Below are 25,289 nucleotides of genomic sequence, written 5' to 3'. Positions count from 1 at the left end.
AAAATTTAAGAAACGGGTTTGAAGTGCATGTTTAGGAAGTATGGGGATAGAGTGTTTGTGCAGGTGAGGTCGGGATAGCTTCCCCGCTCCTTATTTCATTTCCCATCCACGCCAAAAATTCCAAGATATCTGGACGAGGATTCCAAAGGGGAATTCATGGATCAGGTTCCCCACATAGAATATTTCTCCTTTTGATTTTTTTAAAAAATAATTAAATTAAATAACTATTATGAATTTTTTTTAATTAAATAGTTGATTTTTTTTCTGAATCTTTTATATGATTAGTTCTACTAGACAATTAGAATTTAAAGAGAAATTATTCAAATTTCAAGTAAAAAAAATTATCTATTAAATTATTTGTATATATAATTTAAATTTAGAATTCAAATATAGTCTATATCTCAATGTCTTTGTTAGTCCTAAAAATATATATATATCTTTGAAAAAAAAGTTATAGTTTAATTTCTTATATTTTATTTTATTTTCCCCATTTTAATCTCTTATTGTTAGCAAAACTTAAACTTCATAGATAGTAAAATTACATCATCTAAATGAATGGACAAAAACTTAAAGAGAAAAAAAGAAAAATAAAATAAAATAAAATAACTCCAAATTTCAGTAGAGATGAGATTAGAAACTTTCTTTGAACTTCCTTTATTAGAGAGGTAGCAAGCTAAAATTGAAACTTTTTAATTAAGTTGAGTTAACTTAGCCAGCTTGGATAATAAACAACCAACAAATTTCTTTAAAGTTTGTATCACAAGAAAATGGTAAAAACATACTTTTTTATCCATTTTTTTTCTTCTTCTTCTTCTTATTATTATTTTTACAATATGTGAAATGAGTAGAATCAAACCTCTTACTTCAAGATTGATAGTACAAATATTATGTCAATCGAATTATACTCATTTTGATCATTTTTATAAAATTAGTATTCGTATTCACATTTTTAGTACTCATTCATCTACTAATGTAAATAAAAAAAAAAAAAAAAAATTATCATCTACCAATTTAAATGCATTTATAATCTTCACAAGCTTCTAAGTTTTTATTTACTAAAATCCAAACTTCATTTTAAAGACACATACTATATTGGGTAACTAAAAAAGATCATAGTTATGTAGGCAGAAGGTGAACTACCAGCCATCCTGATTAAAAATACATAATTTTCTAAAAATAAATAATAGAAAACAGAACAATAAAACAAAAGTATCATCAAATGAGTCTAGGCAAACTATATTGTGTTAGTTAGACCATCTTAATAAATTGATTTTCAATAAATTGTTTTGTTATATATATATAGAAAGCCTTATAAATGATGTGTCTTTGGATTCTATATTCGTTTGAGCTTTATGGGCTATGATAGCATATTAGATAACATAAGATTTTATCTCAAAATCAATTGACAATGAGAAAAGTAATTTATCTATCTTATAAAGAGTGTGAAGTCTTTAATTTTTCCAACGTGAGATCCAAAATACCACAAAAGGTAAGTGAATTTTTTTTTTCCTGAAATACTTGCTCAAACTCTTTGTTGAAATTAACTTAAGCATCAACGCTCTTATATTCGGTCCCACACTGGTATACATCGTTTTTATATTGTTGATTGTCTTCTCTCTTTGGGATACGAAATGCGATCAAATTTATAATTGTAGAATCAAACAATCATTAAAAAATATTAAGAACGAGAAATATAATTCAACTGTGATTTTTTTCATATCGATAATAAAATGAATCCTTGTAATTTAACACATATATCAATCAATTGGTTTAATTTAACAAGAGTTGATTTATGTGTTCCCAAAATACTATTATTATATCAAAAGTTACAATATCGTTTCATTCATTTACAAAACTACTATGAAAGTAGAGATTTGTTAGACTTTTGAATGATAATTGGGATATGCAACATTATTGACTTCAACAAAAATAAGAAAATTGTATATGACATTCTAATAAATGTGAACTTTCAAATGTAGTTTTGAATCGATTAGGTTAATATTGTAATTTTTGAAAGGATAAGCTTTTTTTAAAAAAAAAAAAATAAATAATGGACCAAGTTGAATTTATTAATTTTGTAATTTAGCAAAAAAAGAAAAAGGTAGTTAAGGCCTGAAAATGGAGTTTATTAAAGGCAATAAATGGGCAGTGACTAACACGTAGCGTGAGAAGCGCGTGGAGTAAGCAGAGAAGAATGTCTCAATGGACACTTCACGGCCACTCTCTCTCTCTTACTCAAAGCTGCAGAGAGACACTTATGATAATTTCATAATTTTATTTTGTTTTCCATTTTTTTTCTTTTTTAATTTTGGTTCTTTTCCGTTTCTTTGATTCACCTTCTTCTGTTATCATTGTGCCCTAGATCCATGTCTTCCTTCTTCAGGCCCCAGTTCACTCCATAGCCTTCACTCTCTCTCTCTCTCTCTCTCTCTCTGCATTTTTTTGTTCCTTTTTCCTCAGCCGTCTCTCTCCTGGAAAAGCGTGGAAGTACTTCAAGGGTCATCCCTTTTGGTTCATTATTGCCTTTTTGTAAGTTCAGTTTGATGATTTTATTTGTTGGGTTTTCTTCTGCGCACCTTTTTGGTTGTGGTTCAGTGGGATTTGATTACATTTATCCACTGCAAGCTGCGGTTTTGGAATGAATTTGGGTGTGTATTTCGTCTGAATTTTGCGGGTTTGATTGTGGAAATTGATTTGGTTTTGGAGTTATGGATATTCTAGCGTAGTTGGGTTTTACTGGTATTTGGTTTTTAATGGCAATTGCAGTTGAAATGAGCTAAGTTGTGGGTGTTTTAGGTTTGTTTTCTGAGTTTTTCTTGTTGAGTTTTCATGTTATGGGAATGTTGGAAGAGGAGGATGGATTACTACTGGATGAATTTGAAGGGTGAATATTGATTCTGAAGGAGGATATTGTTGGGGGTGGTTTTTTTACATCATGGGTTGTGTTTGTTGTAAGCCCTCTGCTATTGAAGATAGCAAGGAAAGTCCAAGGGAGAGGGTGTCAAGTAAGACTTCGTCTGACCTGCGGGTGGCAAGAGTGACTTCGTCATCGAGGGAAGAAGCTTATCGAGCTAAAGATCAGTATGATGGTAATGATGCGAGAGTGACATTGATTGACAAGCAGGTGAATGGGTCGGGTCGACTGCCTGGTGAGAATTTTGAGAGGAAGAGGGAGAAGATGGACCATATGGGTGCTCAACATCCTTCAATGGGGAGAATTCCGAAGGCAGCAGAGGGAGACCACATTGCTGCAGGGTGGCCGCCGTGGCTGGCTGCAGTTGCTGGAGAGGCAATCAGAGGATGGCTACCCCGACGAGCTGATTCTTTTGAGAAATTGGATAAAGTACGCTCTTTTTGATGAATTATTTTTGAATTTTTGTTATTGGCCCCCTCCCAACTAACTCACACACACCTAGAGAAGAAAGTCAGAAAATGGACACTCTGCGTACACACCTTATTTTGAAAAACTTGGGCATTTCATATTTGATTGAGAATTTCAAGTTTTGGCAAGCCTAATGTAATGTTATTTAGGGTTTTAAATTACTATGTTTTCACCACACCATTTAGTGAGCATATTACGGCCTTAGAAAATTTGTTTCTAGTTTCGGTATACAGTGATGTCTCTAATTGAGCAGGATATGGTTTATTTCTGTTTGTAGAATGATTTAGACATTAAGGTGCCATTTTTGTGAAGGAATACAGTCAGTACCCCCCCAGTGTTTTCTTAAGAAAAAAATAAGAGATGTACAAGGTGATCCAACTGTGTCTTTTCCATCCCTCACATTCTCGTAGCTTTACTATGGTTAACTTTTCCCTTTTATTCATTCCTTGTATTATTACAGGTGAAGATTAGCTCAGCATCGAGAGTTATGTTACAGGGAATGGATTTTATTAAGCAAAATTTTGTTGTTTACAGTAACGGTTTAGTGGTTATTGTGATCAGTCATAAAGATTAGGACAATAGTAATAATGCTTTGTTTTAAATTATTAATGTTAAAATGCGTACTTGTGCAGATTGGCCAAGGGACATATAGTAATGTATATAGAGCTCGTGATCTTGACCAAAAGAAAATCGTTGCTTTGAAGAAAGTAAGGTTTGACAACCTGGAACCTGAGAGCGTCCGCTTTATGGCTAGGGAAATTCACATATTGCGTAGACTTGATCATCCAAATGTAATAAAGCTGGAGGGTCTAGTTACGTCTAGGATGTCTTGCAGCCTCTATCTTGTTTTTGAGTACATGGAACATGACTTGGCAGGTCTTGCTTCACACCCTGGTGTGAAGTTTACAGAGGCACAGGTAACTGCAGGATTTTATTCTATTATCATTTATCAATGTCAAGGTCTTTGCTTCTTAATATCCAGAAGATGATGCATTTTAAGACACTACATTTGCATACTCTCAGTTCATTTAATAATTCTGAATCAGAAGTCCAATTTATCTTGGGGCAGGTCAAATGTTACATGCAACAACTTTTACGTGGACTTGATCATTGTCACAGTCATGGAGTTCTACATCGTGATATAAAGGGTTCCAACCTTTTAATTGACAATCATGGCATCTTGAAGATTGCAGACTTTGGTCTAGCAAGTTTTTTTGATATCCATCAAAATCAGCCGCTGACTAGTCGGGTAGTAACTCTTTGGTATCGACCACCTGAGCTTTTACTTGGTGCCACTTATTACGGTACAGCTGTAGATTTGTGGAGTACTGGCTGCATACTTGCTGAATTGTATGCTGGGAAGCCAATTATGCCAGGAAGAACTGAGGTATATTATTTTTAAGTTTCGCCGAATTCTACGATTGACTGAAACTTCTAAATTATATTCACGTCTGGTTCCTGGCTTTATGATATAACTTAGTTAAGTCCTAGAAATATCTGACAATCATATGCAAATTGCAAACAACCTATAAGCTTTTATGGTATGTATCTTCCTGTCAAAATCCATTCAAACAAGATTTGAACATTGTTATTTGTGACAAAAATCATTTTTCATTGACTCGTTATTAAGCTTTAAAACTGAAGTTTCTATTCTTAGCTTCAGCTTGTGGTAGGATATGTCAGCATCTTATCTGACTACCTTTTGTTTGTTGTTACCATGATGGTATTTAAATATTCTCAATTCTCAGGCATCTATGTTTTTGTTGTCATAAAATGTATCAATTAGAAGTTGTGCGCTTCATTATGTGTCTCTCATGTTTGCTAGTGTGATTTTTCCCTATTATGGTTATTGAGATCAAGTATCAAAACTTGATTTATATGTTGTAGGTGGAACAGCTACATAAAATATTTAAACTCTGCGGCTCTCCTTCAGAGGATTATTGGAGAAAATCAAGGTTGCCCCATGCAACAATATTTAAGCCCCAACAGCCCTATAGACGTTGTGTTGCAGACACATTCAAGGATTTCCCTGCACCAGCTTTAGCTCTCATTGAGACGTTACTCTCTATAGATCCTGCAGATCGTGGCTCTGCTGCACTCGCCCTTAAAAGCGAAGTATGTTGTGTTGGGTGATATAATTTTTTCTTATAATAGGACTGTTACAATAGAGTATCCAATCTTCATCGTGTATGTTCCTTGTCCCTTTGTGTCCAGGCATTTTTGAAGTCATTGTAGACTGTAGATTATATTTATTAAGTCATGTTGGGTAGATCCTTTTTAAGGGTGTCCTAGTGGTATGGACATGGAATGTTTGGAGTTCTCTCTATAGTCCATTAGTAATTGGTTCAAGCCCTTGCTCAAAATTTAATAACAAGCCTTATTGTCTTCTTGAGCTCGCCTTAAATTGGCGAAACCTCTCTGGAGATTACTATGGGAAGCCATGATCATGATGCTAATTTCGAGGATTGGAGCTCCTGTCACTTAGTTATAATATCTTAAAACAGAGAAATTAAAGTTGTGGAGATCAGTTTCACCGGAAGAACTCTTTACTATACATTTCATATAGTCATGTGGTTTTATTTCTAATATCAATCTTCATTTTTTGGGTATAAATGTATAGTAGCCTATCATTTTTCTTCCTCTACGAGTACTTCATTTTTTGTGGAGCTTTTAATTCTCCATCAGTATTTTTGGTATGTTTTTCTGTTGTTTTGATTAAGTAACAACAATTTGTTTATGTTATGACTATTTTGGATTGTTCGTTTCAGTTTTTTTCAACAAAGCCACTACCTTGTGATTCTTCAAGCTTGCCAAAGTATCCTCCAAGCAAAGAATTTGATGCCAAGATAAGGGATGAGGAAGCTAGAAGGTATTTTTGATACACTGCAATAATATATCAAAATCTAGCATTTATTTTTCTCTTGGATGAGGAGGAAAGTTACTTGCCTCACTGAAATCTGACAAGGAATTAAATTTTTCTGTTTGATATTCTTAATGCATCTTGGGAAAGATAAAGCTTAGTGGTTACTTTCATCACTGTTCACCTTAGATACCCATATTATTGTTGTTGTTGTTTTCTTTTGACAAACGGGATGCTCGCCCATAAGCAAATAAAATGATTCAGGATCATTTATTTTAGAATCACTTTAGAGTGAAATTTGGAGTGATTTTTAAAAAAATGATTTTAAATCAATTTAATTATTTTAAAAGCAAGTTTTATTTGCTACTAAAGCTCTTTAGACTTTTTGAAAAATACTTTTGGTCCTCCAAAATCATTTTTAGGAAGTTAGTCCAATCATTTTTAGGAAGTTAGAGGTTACTTTTCAACATCACTAGGGGACACTGATACTAGTAGGGAGATGAAGTTAAACCAAACAGAGTCTTAGTGGTTACTATTCAACATCACGGGAAGATACTGATACTAATAGGGATGCCAGCAGATACTGGTGGTTTGGTGTTATAAATGGTCAGTTCATTTTTAGAATATTGTTGATTTTGATTGGTTTGGGATTGACCTGAACCAACCCACGTCCCACCTACTCCCTACTTTTCTCTCTTCGCTGAGGAATGTCAAGTTCATTTGTAAAACCTCAGTAGTTAATAGTTATGGGGTTTTATTACAATGTCTTGGATTCTATATACTTGGAATAAGTTAAACTCAAAGAGCTATTTTTCAGTACCACCAATCTGGAGTACTATCAATTTATTTCGGCAGGTAGATAGATCGTAGTTTGTGATTTTTTTACCCAATCGGAACTGCACTTTGCCTATCTGTTGTGCTATCTGGACTCGCACATCAAGAACAATTATGTGGTTTCTAAATAACTTCCTTGATTAATTTGGTAGACTAGGAGCAGTACGAAGCAAGGGACACCAGCTTGACCTGCAAAGGAAAGATAGAGAGTCTCGAGCCGTCCCTGCACCTGACGCCAATGCTGAATTAGCCTCATCAATGCAGGTAACTTTCTGTTAATGATTAGTCACAACCATATTAAAGAGGTGTTAAGAATTTTTTTCACCCCTTCCTCTGACCCATTGACCTAGGCCCATCCTTTCGTTACTAATTGCGGAATGTGATGCAGCTGTTGCTAGTCATTTCCTATGTGTGTACTACGACACATATTTTGATTACGTCTTCATCTTCCCATCAAACTGATCTTTTCTCCAATTCCCAGTCATTAATTTTGATTTCTTCCTCAAGTTAGAAACATAACATTATCCAAAGTATGTCTAACCGCTCTGTTTTTTTCTTGAAACGACTTTCTAATAAGATTACTCATTTCAGAAAAGACAAGGCCTAACCAGTTCAAAGAGCCGGAGTGAGAAGTTTAACCCGCATCCAGAAGAAGCTTCTGGCTTTCCAATTGATCCACCTAGACCTTCCCAAGGAGCAGAAAGAATGGATTCTCAGGTGCGTCATCCTAAGAAAGCCTCACATTCAGGGCCACTTGCTCAGCGGGCTGCTTGGGCAAAAGCTAGTAAGAACCCAGATGACCCTCCCAAAATCTCAACCGGGGCCGAAACTTTCGCAACTTCAGGACTAGTAGCAGCCAGAAGAAGTACGCTGGCTGAAGATTATAGGGAAAAGTCTGATTCTTCACAAGGAGAGGTTCAAAAGCTAATTGGCAGGTTTCCCGGTTCCTTCAAAGAAACCTCAGAGTCATCAATGCTACCGGACCAGAAGTTCTCAAATCACAGTATTGTCGGCTCACACGACAAAGAGAGGAGCAGCACCAAAGACCCTATAGTTGTAAGTATGCGAATGCCATTTTACCATGCCTTGACTGCGTTTTTCTTGCATTGCCATGAACTTTTCTTAACTAGGATTTTAAGTATCAGCCCGTAGAGCTGATCCATTTGCTCTTACGATCGTTTTCTGAGTGTCTGTTCATGTGTACATGATAATATAACAGGTGGGTTATGGCTCAAAGGGTCATAAAATTCATTACTCTGGTCCATTACTGGTTCCTTCTGGCAACATGGACCAAATGTTGAAGGACCATGATCGCCATATCCAAGAAGCAGTAAGACGAGCTCGGCTTGACAAGGCTAAGGTACGGAAGGTTCAAGGTGATGGAAAACAGATGTCGACGAATTCATTGTTCGTCTCCGGTCGTTAAGTGGGGAGATGGCTAGATACAGAAAGACCGCAAATGTTTAGAGTTCATTGTTAGGTGAGCAGATATTACTCCAGAAATGTGATGAAACGATTGCTGGTGGTTCTGTTGTACAGGGAAGTCATCCTATGAATATCGGGTTGCGGCTATATTTAGCTCTAGTTTATATATTTTTTACGACGAAAAAAAGGGGGATAAATCTTCCTCTTCTCGCATGCATGTAAGGTAACACGTGTAACTTGGTTGCAAATTATTTAGGGTCTAAATATTTTGGCCATTCTTGTAGAGAATTTGTATTTCAATATTGGCCTTAGGCTGTATAGTTCAAGTGGACATGACATTGTTTTTTGCTTCATTGTCAAGAGAATTGTTGGACCAGAGATATTTGACTTTGACTACTACATTTTCTTATTATTGGTCAGGCAGGGCCTATTACCACTTCAAACTCCCCCCCTCTATCCATTTCTTGTTGCGTTGGTTGGTTTAATTAATGGTCAACAAAGACTTTTTTTTTTTTTTTCCTATTTTTAATTAATTTTATTTTGGGTCATGCGTACAGATTACTGTTGCCATTTGCATGCGAATGGAGAAATACAAAAATAAATTAATAAAATTTGGCTGACATATCAATAGGATTAAAATATTAATATCGATAGAATTGGTCTAAATTAATATTGCATTAATATATTGATAATTTTTTAGTATTTATATGATCTATCAAAACTAATGTGCTTTTTATGGATATATCGATAAATATAACAATTGTATTGGTGGTGAACTTTCTTTGATTTTTTTTTTTAATTTCAATTAATCTATTAACTCACATTCTTTTTCATTCTCTTTATGGATGGAAAAAGCCTTTTTATAAAAAATATTGGTCAAATCTTTTGTTATTTTAACTATTATGAAAAGAAAATTAGTGGAAGATTTCTTCGAAAATCAATAGGTGAAAATATAGCCGGATTATCTAATATCATTAGGGACAATCCAACTGTCTTTTCAGATTTCTTCTTTTAATACATCAAATATTGTAAAAGATTTAAACCTCTGATATTGAGAAAAAAAAAAAAAAAAGTACAGATCAATCCGAGCTTTTTAAATTATTGTTATTAATGCTCATTGGACTATATTTGGATTTAGAGGTAAGTGTAACAAAATCATGAGTAAATGAAACATTATGGACCTATCAGGTGTGGTATGATAAATAAAAGAGGAAAGAAAGTCAAAGTTAACCCCACTTTTGTCCTTTATAGTTATGATATTCACCAATAATTTTTATGACAATCTGAAGTAAGTGGACTCAGATTTTCCAAATGTTAAGTCAAAATAATAATAACCCTAATCTGGCTTATCTCCTTCCTATTTTCTCCATTTTAGTCCTTTTAGATTGGTCAAAATTCAGATGTTAGGCCAATTTCAATTCTACAAAATGAAATCCACAAAAGACTCTATTAATATTAATGGGCAACATGACACTATTTTAATTCTCTTTCACTTGGGAAATATTCATTCAACTCCATCCTATAATGATGGAGATAGGAGAGGGGGTCTGAATCTAGAATAAATTATTGTATCAATTCCTTTTGTTATTTGAATTGTAGGTCAAATTTGATTTACGTTTACTGTTTCATTAATAAATTTTCCTAACAAAACAAAAATCCTATGTGTATGTATATATATATTTTAAGGAAAAAGATAACCACAAATGGTTGATAGAAAAAAGAAAATTTGAAGCAAAAGAAATCAACTCTAATGAAAACTCATTTATATACACAACTAGTTTAAATATTTATATTTTGAAAAAATCAAGATAATTACTAACAAACAAAGCAACCCATGTTCATACCTCTATAAGATAATAAATGTCTTAAACTTGCCACAAATCTTTTATGGCAAGTTATCAGCATGTGACAATCGTCAAGTCGAATATAGCTTACTGGATGGATGGACGTTGATTTCATAGTTGTTGAACTAACAGAAAATGATCATATAAAGTGTTTGAGGTTTTATTTATTCAATTCTTTTGAACTGCTACAAGAGTCGGCTTATGAAGAAATGCACATCTAAATAATCTCAAAATGGGAAATTAAAGATAAAAAAAAGAGCATTACTATAAAAGGGAAAAAAAAGGGTGCAGCATGTATAGAAATATTGTGTGATGAAGTTTTTACATAAATAGTAGAACTCAGCTGTAACTTTGGTTTTTATCAAAGCTCCAATGATCCCAACATGTGGAAAAATGCATTTATGCTAATATTGGAACTAACCTTCTTTAGTTTATCATGTTGTAGTAGCAATGGTATGTATAATGTTGCTCTCTGCAAGTCAGCAATGCAATGTTGTCTGAGTTGACAGGACGAACCCAGGATTTAGCTTTCTCCTCCAAGCCCTCATGAATTGTTCTTTTGAGTTTTACTGCAACAAACTTGTACAAAAATTCATTTACACTGGTTTTCCCCAGACCTAGCTGCCAAAATTAGTTTAGTTATAAGACGGTGAAGCCGTTGAGCTCCTTGGCCTGGTTTGAGTTTCATCGGGTTACCGACTGTGGAACACTTGGGGTGGCCTGCACACCAACCGCCAGGAGTAAAGTCCCCTTTCTTCCGATGAAGCAAATCCCTGTCGATTTGATCTAGCACGAGGTCATCTTGTTTGAACTTCCGAGCAAAGGCAGCATTGCTCGTGATCATGTTCTCTGTGTCGTTAATAGAGAGTGTGTGTGGATGTTGTTTGGGAGGATTGTCCCAAGAGATGTAGTGTAAGTCGTGGTTCACAGCCGTACTAGCAAACTCGGGCACGTTGCATATGACAGTGTGAAAATAACCTTCGGGAGAGGAGACGAAATTACTGTAGTACATGAGAAGGGTCCTAGGAAGATTATCCCAACCCCAAATGAAATATTCCACAAACTCACGAGACAGAACCATCCATGCTGAACCTGCAGAAGAGAGTCGTGTTATTTGATCGCTCAAAAGATTGGACGATGCGGGTGGTTGAGTGGCTGGCAAAACTGGTCCACACAGCGCATCTTCTTTACAAGTAAATTTTAACATTTGGGGCATGCTATTTTTCCTCTAACTAGGATAATCTGCATAATGAATGGTCAAAGTACAGAATCTCGAAAAGCTTTGAACTTCGAGGGGGAGCCCACGAAACCGAATCTACTCAACTACTCAATGAGGAAAGAAAGAGTCCTACCACAGAAAAAAACTGATTCAAACTCCACTGCAAATCAATGATTCCAATGCACTTTTAAACATCAAAATATTTTATTGTTCATTAAGATAAAATATTCTCTCATCAATCCCTTGGAAGATGATTATTTCAGGCAGATATATGATGAAAAATATCGATAACTGCTGGTAAAATGAATAGAGGTTTATAGAGAAACACGAACCAGTAAACAATTTGAATGCTGTTGGCAAAGCTCGCGATGGATTGACGTTGAAAATATCTGATTTGGTCATCAAATATAGACCAGGATCTACAATCAATGGCATTGCTCGTTTATCCCTGTAAATACAGTCAAGTGAGTAAATATAAGTAATATGATATCGACAAATATGAGAAGGATAATGGTATACTAACTCCTTCCACCCCAACTGGCTTGTATGCTCAATAAAATTGAGGTTTCGATCTAAATTTGTGAATGTATAAAGAAGATCTGCAATGTAAGACCAATGAAAGTTATAACAAATGAAATAAACTGAATACGAATTAACCGGTAAATGCCATGTACAAACCATCTTGAGTCACAAGAGGATAATCAGAAGCACTGAGGTTGATAAACCAATCCCAGTCCTCACTCCTCTTAAGAAGAATGGCACAGGCATGAAGAGTATTAGCAACCATGGTGGGTCCCCTGTAAGTAACCATATTGGCCTTGCTGATCATGAAAACATTCTTAACTTCAGCAAAAAGTGACTCGTTTCCCACTCGCGAGGCCAATTCCAATCGCTCCTCTGCAGGTGACTCAAGGTCCAAGTGAACAACATAATGATTCAAAGGGTGATACAACGCTTTAAGGATTCTCCATAGCTTTTCCAAATCACCTTTTGACCCAGAAATCAAATATGCAAAACGAGGGATTGTTGGTCCCGTAGGAGGTGAAGGTTGTGCGATCTTCGATTCAGCAAAAGCAACACTTGTGTTGTCCATAGTCATTCGAGTGGGAAAGATTGCAAAAAGCGAGTTGATTGTGTAGAGCGAAGAGACGAGACCCATGTTGAAGAAGGTGACAAGAAGAAATATGCATATGAGAGAGCTTATCACAAGAGGAAACAACCATTTCCTCTCCAAGTTCAAGGACCCCATCACAAGATCTTATCATGGGTTGATTTCAACTCCAGTTTCTATTTATCATTCTGGACGGCAGGGTCTTGGCGATTTCCCAATATTTTGATAGGATCAAGGCACCAAATTACAACCCGAAGCTGTTCAAATTTGGACCAAGACCCTTAAGAAATAAAACAAATGCACCAAATCAATAATATATACTTCACACAAGGTTGATGAATATAACAAATATAAAACAAACCCCCCAAGTCGCGAATTTTATATTAATTTTCAGTGAACAATGACCTCGAGCTTTGCGTGAACTACTAGCTCAAGTATTTTAAAAGGAAAAAAGAACAAAACCCAGAATTGTACACCAAAACTTAGATAAGAATCAGAAATTTACTCCATATATCAAAATCAAATAGATAAGAACAGCTTAAAGAGGAACAAAAGAATGGAAAAAGAAATTACATCCACATTTCAATGATGGGTAGCTAAATGTATAGATTACCCGACAAATCAAATAGTGATATTCAAATATAATAGATAGTCAAGCAGAAACCCTAACCTGCAAATTCCAAATCAGGGGAAAAATTGATGATAAAATTGAAAATAGCTTGTTCATTACAGGGGAAGCCATGGAACACTCAAAAACAACCAAATGCCATAAAAATCTTCCAAACTAAGAGCAACCCAGATGAGCAGATCCTCAAATCATTCAACAGAAACCAAAACTATAAGAAAAGAAGCATCACAAAAAACCAAAGAAACCCATAAAAAAAACATGATATGATGAAGAAAACAAACAATTTCCTCAATACCCACCAGGGAAAAATCACAGGGGAAGACGAAATAGCAATACCCAGAAGACAAAAACAATAAAAAGGAGCAAGAAAACGTTCACAGCAACAGAAAAAATGAAATGGGGGCAAGAGAATACGTACAACACAAGGAAGAAACAGCGAGAAACGCAAGAAGAATGAACAGAGAGAGAGAAAGAAAGGGAAATACGAAAGAGAAACCTGCCGTTCTTTATGTTTGTTGCAGAGCAATGGCGTTGGTGCAAGGTGTAAACAAAGTGGGGAATTATAAATAACAAAGGAATGGATTGAGAGAGATTGAAATTGGGAAATGAGGGAAGAGCTTTTTTTGGGCAAAAGGGGGAAGGAGAAGGACAAGTGTTTATATCACACAATGAGAGAGAGAGAGAGAGATGAAAAAGGGAAAGAAAAAAAGAAAATGGCCATTGGTCCATTGGGGTTTGGATTTCTTGCAGCTAAGTTTGGGAGTTTCCATTGTTTTTGCCTAATTCTCCTTTTCTTTTTCTTCCCATCGATGTGAATTCAACTTATCTTATAAGCTTTTCTTCATTTCAATTTTCAACAATCGCGGAATATTGTTTTGTCTGAAAATGTTTTTCTACAAAAAATTTATTTCTCTAACTCCCTGAAAATCTTGGCTTTGTTTAGTATATTTCATTTATAACATAAGATAATTATTTTAAAGGATGAAATTATTGAAAATATTTTCAAGTATAGTAAAATGTCGCGTCTACATGATCGAAGTCTATTACGATCAATCACTAATAAATAGTGATATTTTGTTATATTTATTAATAAGTTTGCTCATTTTATTTTTATTTGAAAAAAGCTGTACAAAATATCCATTTTGTTCATATATTTTGGTATCTTCATCTTCTTTTTTATTTCATTTTTAAGAAACTAAAATGATATTTTCTTAAAGCATGAAGAGAAAAATGATTGAAGGTTGAGAATACAATGATAAAACATAAAATATTAAAAATATATGGACCAAATTGAACTAAAAACGAAAGTACGAGAACCAATATAGTATTTAAATCAATACACTTCGTATTTTTAGCTTTGATTTGTCCTTGTACTAGTAAAATATTGCTTTTGATTCCTATACTTTAAATTTGGTTTATTTTAATTTATATACTTATAAAATATCTATTTTATTTATATACTTTTAACTATTTTGGTTTATTTATTAATAAAAAAAATTAAAAATATATGGGTCAAAATGAATATTTAAACTAATACCATTATGGACCCAAAGTTTAGTTAGATTCTCTTAGTTTTATTTTATCCTTTCAAGCTGTAGTAAGTTTTAGTTTTGATGTTTATGTGTAAAGTTTGAATTGGAAATTAACAATAGCATTATTTGATTTGTTTTGTTGTAATTAATGGTTCATAATACAAGGATGACAATAAAGATATATTACAAGTGTCACTCAAAATCTCTTAAAGAAAATTTAAAACAAAAAGGACAAAAAGATTTTCTTGTACAATAATTATGAAAATATGAGATTGAACTTTTAATTTGAAGGAAGAAAGTAAATGTCAATTATGATTGAACTACGGTCACGTTTACCTCAACTCAAATGTAATCCATCAGTGGTAAAGTGAAAAATGGGCTTCAATTGATTACGTTTGTTGCTGTTTACTTGTATTTCGTAATTGAATTGTTGTTTACTTATACTTCATAATCGTTATGAACTATGGGCCTACTTGCAAATCTGTAATCAAAACATACAATCTAATTGAGGAGTGAGTGGAGGGTGTTCAATCTAATTGTGGTTGAAAATTACATTATCGTTATCGTTACAAATATTGTTACTGTAATAGCATGAAAATTATGAGTTTGTCACATTTATTGGTACTTTTTACCTCTACCGTTACTCCATTATTATTATCATTAGGGTAAAGCAGTAACGATAACGATAATGGTAGCACTAAAATGTGGCTGGTTCATAATTCTAAGTAAACGCGATCAAAAGCAATCCAATTATGTTTGCAATTCAAGCCAATACAATTCTTCCATCAATGAAATCTCAATTCGATGATACCAATTTATATTACATATTGGTAAACGTGATCTATACTCATTTAAAAATGAATTAAAAGATTAAGGAATCTTTCTTTATTAAGAAGTTAAACCTTCAAAAGATATATAAGTTTTACTAAAAAACGAAATGTTGTAAGAAAAATTAATCCTTCCATAAGAAGATAAAAAGACAAGTCAAAGTCAACCCTTTCATTAAATGTTTTGATATAACTAAACCTTGAGCTTATTGAAAGGGTGGGATTAAAATAGAATATTTTAAATTTCTAGGACGGCTATAAAGAGGTAAAATGATGACCAAATTACATTTTCATTTCTTTTTAACTTGTAAAATTAAACATGTATAAATGATTGCACAAGAATCTTGACAATTATGAGTGAATAATAATAATTTCTAAAATGGTTTGTAGAGGTAGAACCAAAATATCTAAATAATTTTCTATAAGTCTCATCTTAAATTACAGAGATATAAGTTTGGAGTTAATATGTTAAAGTTAGTAAATTTATGTTTGGGACGTAGAATTGTAAGATAAAGTTTCTCGATAAATTTAAAAAGTAAAGAAAGAGGAGAATGTGAATTTACTCGATAAATGTAAAAAGTAAAGATAGAGAAAAAAAAATGAAATTACTCCCTAAATATAAAGAATAGAAAAAGATGAGAATATAGAGTTATTCGATAAATATACAAACTTCAACAGTATTTACTATTGAAGTTGAGTTGTTTATAACAACTTAAGAAGTTAGTGAGCCAAACAGACCCTAATTTTTACAACCTACTTTTTTTCATATATTTTTTTACAATACGTACATGAGAAAATGCAAACATTTGTCATCTAGGTCATCGTTTGGTTAGGGATATGGACAAATTAAACTTAGGTTTGTTACACAACTTTCAACATTTTACCTGAAATAAGTTATTTCTACGTACTTTTTTCAGACTAACAAAGATTTCTATACCCTTCCAAAATTGTGAGTTTTGTATTTGTCCACCTTGTTTTTCATTTTATAAATAATTTTATATTGAATATAGTTAAGTAACTAATTTGCTAACTGTTTAACTAAATTAATATAATTATTTAGTTTAATCAATTAACAATAATCTAAAAAAATTATTTACTCAATTCCTTTATACAAACAAGAATTTATTAAATGAATGCAAAATACTTACTTACACAAATTAACTAATTAACTAACAAAAAATATTTAGTTAGTTAACTAATTATTTAAATTAGGTTAGTAGAAAATCATTTTCAATATTTATAATCAATTACTTATTCAATTTTTATAATTATTTTAATTAGCTCATCCATTATTAACATATAAGACATTTTTCTAAATATTTCTTATTAACTTTCATTATTAATATTTTCTTTCTTTTTCTTTCGTTCATTTTTTTATATTATTTATTAGAATATATTTCTTTAAATTAAAATTTATCGATTCAAATAAAATTGTGACTGATAATACTGAAGTTTAATTAACCAAAGTTAAATAATCGATTATAATTCATAAAAATATATTAAATTAGTGTGATCGAGGATATTTATTTAAAATATTAGTCAAATAATTTTAGTATTAATTTCAGTAAGAAATAATTATAATATTTGTTAAATTAACTTAGTATAAGTATTCCATTTTTAATATTACTTATATTTAACTACCCAATTAAAATGATTATTTTGTTGTTATCTAATTAATTTTATAAATTAATCAAGTAAAATTACATGTGATTACCATGATTCATAGAATAAATACAAACACAAGTTATTCCCTCATATAATCTAATAGCATTTACATGCACAATCAAACACACAACATTCTCTTATTCCCAACAATTTTATTCTCATTCATATTATTATTAAACATCATTTATTCTCCGATATGTATAAAATCTTAAACCATATGTTTGCTTATAATTTATTTGAAATGACTTTCTATGTATATAAAAAATGAACCTTTTTAAATATAGAAAATATTTAAAAATATTTACATTTTATAGCAAAAAGTTTCAAAAGTACAAAATACTTTTGGGACTTTTTGCTATAAATTGTAAATATTTTTTGGATTTTTCTATTTATAAGAATTCCTCGCCTTTTTAAATATAAAAAGTATTTAAAAATATTTATATTTTATAGCAAAAAAAATATTTGTACTTTTTAAAACTTTTTGCTATAAAGTGTAAATATTTTTTAGATTTTTCTATTTATAATAATTCACGGTCAAAAAAATATTTTAAAGCTTTTTAAAAAGTCACATGTGAAGTAAATCCTTAATAGAATATATGTATATGTATATATAAGCTATAAAAAATTGACTGATATTCAAATTAGGTTAGGGTTTTGAGAGCTTCAATGATTATATCTATTTAAGATTTTGTTTAGTTTTAATCTTAACTACCATTAATATAGAGTGTTAGTGTGACATGACAATTTTTTTTATTTGTATACTGACTTGACATAAGATAGAAAAAAGTGAATAATTGATGACAAAAGAAAAAATGAATAATTAGATAGACTAAAATAAAATAAATTATTTGAGAAATAAAGGTTGGAAAAAATGTGGTATTTTTATATAGTGGAATGAGGAGAGAGAAACTAAAAATTAGAGTTTAATTTATATACAATTATAATTTGCCAAACCAAATAATTTATTTTTAGAATTGTTTGTGTTAATTCATTCAATTTAGAATTATAGGGTAAATTGAAAAAATCACTCCAAAATACGGTGATACCTCAAATGTCTAATTGTAAAAGTCAGGTCCTCAGATTTTTATAAATATTAAAATTGGATCTTCAAGTTTACACAAGTTAAAGAAATTGGTCCCTCAAATAATAGAAATTAAACTCTTAAACTTAATATAATTGATACAATTTCTACAATTATGTAAGTTTTAGGGTCCAATTTTAACATTTCTATAAGTTTGAGAGTTAATTTTTACAATTGAAAGTTTGAGTATATAATTGCTACTACTACTCTATTTGAGAAGTGATTTTTGTAATTTTCCCGAAAATTATGTTTGCAATTGATATATGAACACTTATCCTAATAGAAAGGAAAAATGAAATGCAAATTTAGCAAAAACTAATTTGAGGATTTATGGACTTAATTTCAAAAACTAAAAATAAAAAGTAACCAAATAAGATCTAACTTTTTATTTTCATTTAAAATATTTAGCATATAAAATAGTTATCACTAAGCTGAAAAAAATCTCAGACATATTCACGATATATCCGCTATATACTCGTAAAATCACATATCCAATAGAGATATTAGGAAATAGGTTTTTTTCTCCAAATTTTGGGTTATATCGTCAATATTAATAATCTCTAATATATCTTTTTGGGCTAATATTTCTCGCAACTCTACAAAATCATCGATATTTTGTAGATATACCACAAATATTTTATGGATATATTGTGGAAATATTCTGGAAATATCCGTGGGTATTTTGTCTACATCTCGTCTAATTAACTCTATATATCACTTTATTTTTCTTTTTCCAATATCAAACTTTTCCTATGTGCTACCTTTTTCAATTTCCAATTTTTCTCAATTTTCAATCCAAACATTTTATTTGCAAAGAAATTGAATTTGGAAAAACCACAAAAAAGACTTCGACCATGACCATAAACTTGGTGGACAGAGAATTAACCCCTTCACTAGAGAATCTCATTTCATGCATTCTGCACAAGACTACAACCATGGTCATAGAGCTGGTGGACTCAAACTTAGAGCCTCTAGATCATCTACATTCTTTAGACCATCCTCGTTTGAATGAAACATAGTTTGATCTAAGGTATCCTCCTATTGGTAGCATTTGGGTTGATGTTGAGATTCATAGATGATATACTTCCAATATGTTAGAAATTTTTTAACATACAATGACTTGAGAGCAAGTTTATCATGATCACATCAATTATACTAATGTTGGACTAGTACCTCTTAGAACATCTTTTTATTATTGAATTTTGTATTTGACCTTCATTTTGTATGACCTAGACTTTACTAATGAAATATTTAGTTCATGATGATTCTTTCGGTCTTCATTATTATCTAGTATTTCATCATATCTGGCTTCTAATTACTAATTTATATGCTTGATGTCCTAGTTTATTACTTAAATAAGTTTCTTCTAAAATTTCACTAAAAAAACAACGACATTTTTATGAATTTCAGTGATATTCCTAATTTTTTCCATAATATCTGTTGATATATCCGTAAATTTGACTTACCTATTAATTTACACCGGTAACAACATTTTTGTCTTTGGTTGTCACATACAAGTTTCTTTATTTTTAAGCCCAATTTTAAAAGGAATATTTTCAAAATTCAAGTAGAGTTTTTAAAATTTTAAAAATATATTTTTATTTAGGAAATTAAACTAAAAATTTAAATATTTTTTTTAAAGATTAAAAAAAACCATAATAAAACATTGTAAAATACAAGCTTATTATAAATATTATATATTAGGTGTAATATGGATGCCCATGCTTAGTTTTCAAAAAACGAAATGACATTTTTCCACTAACCCTATGCGTCTTTATAGATGTTCATATGACCTACAATTACACACTTTAGTGTCCATGCCACATCCTAGTAGCCAAATTGTGTCACACCCCTCCCAGATTACCTTTTTTAATCTAGAAGTGAATGTGACGACAGTAGTTACCAACCTTTTTGTGACACTTACTGCCTAACTAACATCCTTAACCTGCTTAGATCCCTAGAATACATATATAACATTCAACAAACTAATGACACTTTAAAAATAACCTCAGAACACCAGGGATAAACAACAACATAATTACATCATATTAACACATACAGAGTTCAACGGTCCCAATATATTTTACTAGTCCCTAATATGAACAATACATATGTATAGACATTTACAGAGTAAACACCTAAAACTTCTCTCTAGACTTTGGATTTTTAATTGGAGTCCTTGAGTGGCAGAGCAGGATGACAGCTAACCTCTGGGGAGATGACCACTACCTGGGAAAAGAAAAACATTTGAAAGAATGAGCTACTCGCCTAGTGAGTGACTTAATAAAAACATAAATCTCATGCTTAAACTGAAAGCTAGAAAACATAATACTGGAACTAAAACATGCCAAGCAACGTGTACATAAAACTTTTAAAACTATTGTATCTAAAAACATAGCTAAACTGATTCCCGGTTGAGAGAGAACCCTCGTGGTTCAATCTCAACGTCGGGTATCATGTTCAAGAGATAACTCTTTTGTTCGATCTCTCAAACATAAGCCTGGGCAAGGGTGAGAACCCTTTTGTTCAATCTCTCAAATATTAGCTGACTTGGGGTGAGAACCCTTTTGTTCAACACCTTTTAGCCAATGCTAAGAAGAACCCTTGTGATTCAATCTTATCGTCGGGTATCATGTTTAAGAGAGAACCCTTTTGTTCGATCTCTCAAACATAATTCTGGGCTGGGGTGAGAACCCTTTTGTTCAGCACCTTACAGCCAATGTTAGGAAAGAACCCTCGTGGTTCAATCCTACTTAACTGATTAACTGTCATACGTGCACCTAGAGCAAACTGAATCTTGATGTCAAGGATCATAACTGAGGCAGGGTACCACTGCTTATCACTAAATTGAATGAATTATTCTGACACCTTCTCTATGTACTTCAGCATCAGAATCATAACATAACTGAAACTAGGTAGTATAACTCAGATACCTTCTCCTTATACTTCAGTATTGAGCTGAAAATACCTGATAGGAAAACATTTTCATAAAATATACTTACTGAAAGTTTGATCTCATAAATCATAGTTTTCACAAGAACATCATTTGTTAACGCATGCTCAACAACATTAAGAGCACATATGCTTTAAAACATAATACAAATACTTGTAACATAAACATGTCATAGAATCTCCTTTCGAAAACTACCATGGTTTCAACCATTGTACTAAAGCATATTTCATAAATTTTGTAACTAGTATGCGTTTATAAACTTTAGAGAAATGCGTTGCTTGGAACTTCTTGTAAAATAACCAACATAAAAGTAATTGTCAACAAAGCATGGATTATTAAAATATTTAAAAACCATTTATAAATCATTTATAGTCACTTACAGCTCGTCGGGGCTCTTAAACGGTTTATATGCCTCTTCTAGTTCTTCTTGGCCTGAAAGGACATAATCCCCAGTTAGATTCCTTAGAATTCTCGGCAAGAAGCTTCAGGTAGCTCACTTACTGATGAAACTTTCACCAACAAAACAACATTACTAGTAAGATGATCATTATGAGCGAGATTCAGCACAAAACCAGCGAGACCTTCATCCTTAACGAGATCCTCCTCTTCCTTAACTCGCTCTCGCTCTCGCTCATTTTCTTATCTCGCTCTACAATGATGAGCTGCCTGCTTAATCTTCCTAAGCAGCTACCAGCTTACGCACCGATTCCCTGTTTCAACTTCAAAAATTCATAACTCAAAATCAAAGATTCTTTTTAAGAAACTTCCTTCTACAAACTTATTTAGAATTGAGTTAATTTCTTAACTTTAAAATCTCAGCCGAAAATTCTTTGTAGTTTGTCCTAGAGCTTCCAATCTTCACTCTGGGCTTTGATTAATCTGAGAATCTGCCCCTTCTGCAATTTCTTCACTTTTTGTTCTTCTCCGTATGAGATCTTTCTCCAGAAAAATAACCTTAACAACTAGATTCTCCCAGCTTTCAAACAACACTGATCTCACTTAATTTGCTCAAGTCACTCTCCAAACCGAGCTTTTGAAGTTCCTCTCCCTTTTATACTTCCTTCCACCTCCCCTGTTCAATGGTCAAACTGCCACCTCATCTAACACTTAGTGCTTCCGGCCAATTCCTATTATTGGGTTTCTTCAATTAATTTGTTTTTCCTTCCCTTCCTTCATAACCCACGTTAGGCCTTCGCCTCATAATATAAATTTAGCATGCATTGGATACTCCATCATCTAACGCCCAGCGCCCAACGTCTATCATCTAGCGCTTTTCGTGCAGCTCATCGTCTAGCGCTGATGTCGTTCGTGTAGTGCCTCTTACGCTATCATCCAACACATAGCGCCATCGTTTAGCATGATCCTTTGCATCGTCTAGCGCATCGCTTAGTTCTCCGCGCATTTACTATACGATTGCCCAACACCCGCCTACACGATCACCTACCTCATCGTGTAGTGCTGTTCATTTACTAGACGATCGCTTACTAAATCGTATAGCATCGCTCATCTGCTACACGATCATCCAACGCCTTTGCTCGCACACACTTGAGGCTGCCGCAAGCCTTATCAACGCATCATGCCTTTCAACCCATGCGTTCATCCTTAGTACCAACGCATAGTTTACCCTTGCCTTCAACACTTAACCTCTACAAGCCTTGGTTGCTACACACGCAACCCCATGCATCCACACTTCTCCATCAATGCATGCCTACACTTTACTTCCATACTTAGCAAATTTTCACTTGTTATATTATCTAAAACCACACCCTTGACTAAGTATTTCTAACACTTAGAATTTTCTTCCTCCATCGGTCTACCTTCTTTACCTCATTTCATAATTTTACTTAACACGCTTGCTACTTACTTATGTAGGAAAAATGGAGTACGGGGTTTATAAATTGCCTATAAATTATGGTATTTGATGGATGGTGAAAGAATACATATTGGTAAAATTAATGAGAATTTTAGAGAGAAATGTAAAAAGGAAAGATTTCCACAAATTTCGTAACTTCCATGATTTTGTTTCTATAATTTTTCTCTATTTTATTTTACTTATTTATTTTAATATTGTAATTTTTCAACATTTGTGTCTGTTGTGCTCCTCAATTTTACAACAAATCTTAATTTTCTTTTAAAAAATCCTGTTATGAATAATATATGTGTTTGGTCTCATATTTTCATAAGGTACATTTTTAGTCTTCCAATTTTAAAATGTGTGTTTGGTCCTTGAATTTTCAAAAAATACATTTTTTAGTCCTTGAGATTTTGAGAATAGGTTTCGAAGGTCCTTTGAGTATCTTTTTAATTTTTAATAATTATATGACACTTTAAATAAGAAAAATAATTTTAAATTATAGTTTTAGAAATAATAGATAATTTCTAAAATTATTTTTCTAATTTCAAATGTCATATACAAAACAAAAATAACCTTACTTCAACGACTACTTTTTAAATCTACTATTAAAAGTTCGATGATAAAAAAAATATATATTTTAAAAACGTAAGAACCAAACGTAGATATTTTTAAAAATTTGAAAGATTAAAAAATATATAAACTCAAGAACTCAATACACATACTTTTCAAAATTCGAAAACTAAAAATATGTATTTTAAAACGAATTAAATATTGGAAAAAAATAATATTATTGATGTTAGTTTTTCACTAAACGGAGAATTTTGACCTGGATGATGTCTCATTCATAACTTCAATGTCAGGGTTGGTCTCATGCTTTTTTCCATTCAACCATAATGCTTTTCTTCTACGTGTCCAATGTTTTGAATTTTAATTATTGATTTTCATTTTTCAGGATTAAATATCATAATTATTTATGGTTATGAATTTTTAATTAATTGCTTTGCATTATTCTCACAACCAACCATGTATTTTACACCCAATTTTTTCTTCATTATTTAGACTCAACTTGATAATCATTTTGGTCCTCTTTGATAATTATTTAGTTTTTTGTTTTTGTTTTTGAAAATTAAATTTATTTCATCTATATTTTTTATAATGATTTATATATTTCTTAAGTACAATGGTTGAATTCTTAACCAAATTCAAAAAACAAAAACAACTTTTTGAAAGCAATTTTTTTAATTCTCAAAATTTGACTTGGTTTTTTAACGCATTGGTGAAAAGTAGATAACAAAAGAAAAAATTTGGATGTGAAAGTAGTGTCCATAGATTTTTTTTTTTTTTAAAAAAAAAAGTTACCAAACGGGTTTTTGTGTTTTGTTTTTTGTTTTTGAAAATTAAGTCTGTTTTCTCTTCATTTCTTATCACGATTTGCATCTTTTTTAGGTACAATAATTGAATTCTTAGCCAAATTCCAGAAACAAAAACAACATTTTAAAAGCTATTTTCCCCCCAAAATTTGGCTTGGTTTTAAACTCTCTGTTATAAGTAGATAACAAATGAAGAAATTTGAAGGTGAAAATAATATCTAAAGGTTTAATTTTCAAAAACAAAAACTCAAAAACCAAATCGTTACTAAACGGGACCTTGTTTATTTTTTTACATCTGTCTTTTACTTACGTGTGATGTAAAAAAAAAAAAATCATATAGAAGCTCAATGACCTATGTGATTGTAATGGAATACATTGTCAAAATCGATCAAATTATCCAAGTCATACTTAAACTTTAGCCATGAAGTTTAGGAAAACTAGATGTAGAGATTTAAGTTGGCTCTGTTAGACATATTTAAATAATAATATGTTTAATTAAAGTATGGGCTATGTATGTGGATTAATAATTTATCATATTTGGTTATTTTATTAGATTGGACCCTATTAATGGGTAGAAGCCCATTCCTAGTTAATTAGGGTTTAATGGGAACCCTAATTGAACTAGTATATAAAGAGACCTTAGGCTATGGTCCCCGATATACCAAAGCAATAAGCACTCAGTTTTTTTTAATCCCATCTAGAG

At 32.0% G+C, this 25,289-nt stretch overlaps 2 protein-coding genes across 4 annotated transcripts; one reads left to right on the top strand and one right to left on the bottom strand.

The window, feature by feature from the left end:
* Positions 1–2,164: 2,164 nt before the first annotated feature.
* On the top strand, positions 2,165–8,879 carry LOC120087061 (Protein kinase superfamily protein). Its single transcript, XM_039043908.2, has 8 exons — positions 2,165–3,343; positions 4,015–4,299; positions 4,452–4,769; positions 5,270–5,497; positions 6,151–6,251; positions 7,229–7,340; positions 7,668–8,132; positions 8,296–8,879. The coding sequence occupies exons 1-8, from the start codon at positions 2,936–2,938 to the stop codon at positions 8,500–8,502; spliced, it is 2,124 nt and encodes a 707-aa protein (XP_038899836.1). The 5' UTR covers positions 2,165–2,935; the 3' UTR covers positions 8,503–8,879.
* A 1,733-nt stretch (positions 8,880–10,612) lies between these two features.
* On the bottom strand, positions 10,613–14,167 carry LOC120087068 (beta-glucuronosyltransferase GlcAT14A-like). Of its 3 annotated transcripts, none has more exons than XM_039043920.2 (5): positions 13,800–14,167; positions 12,243–12,955; positions 12,088–12,163; positions 11,897–12,012; positions 10,613–11,437 (listed from the first exon to the last, which is right to left on the bottom strand). In XM_039043920.2, the coding sequence occupies exons 2-5, from the start codon at positions 12,811–12,813 to the stop codon at positions 10,938–10,940; spliced, it is 1,263 nt and encodes a 420-aa protein (XP_038899848.1). In that variant the 5' UTR covers positions 12,814–12,955; positions 13,800–14,167; the 3' UTR covers positions 10,613–10,937. The 3 variants fall into 3 exon arrangements, with proteins under 3 accessions (XP_038899848.1, XP_038899856.1, XP_090168428.1); XM_039043928.2 differs by having other exon boundaries at positions 12,243–12,932; positions 13,800–14,109; XM_090312302.1 differs by having other exon boundaries at positions 13,722–14,017.
* Positions 14,168–25,289: the final 11,122 nt, after the last annotated feature.

Source organism: Benincasa hispida, chromosome 1 (assembly GCF_027475165.1).
Source record: "Benincasa hispida cultivar pf3 chromosome 1, pf3_genome.v1.1, whole genome shotgun sequence".
NCBI lineage: Eukaryota > Viridiplantae > Streptophyta > Magnoliopsida > Cucurbitales > Cucurbitaceae > Benincasa > Benincasa hispida.
This window is presented reverse-complemented; position numbering and strand designations above follow the sequence as displayed.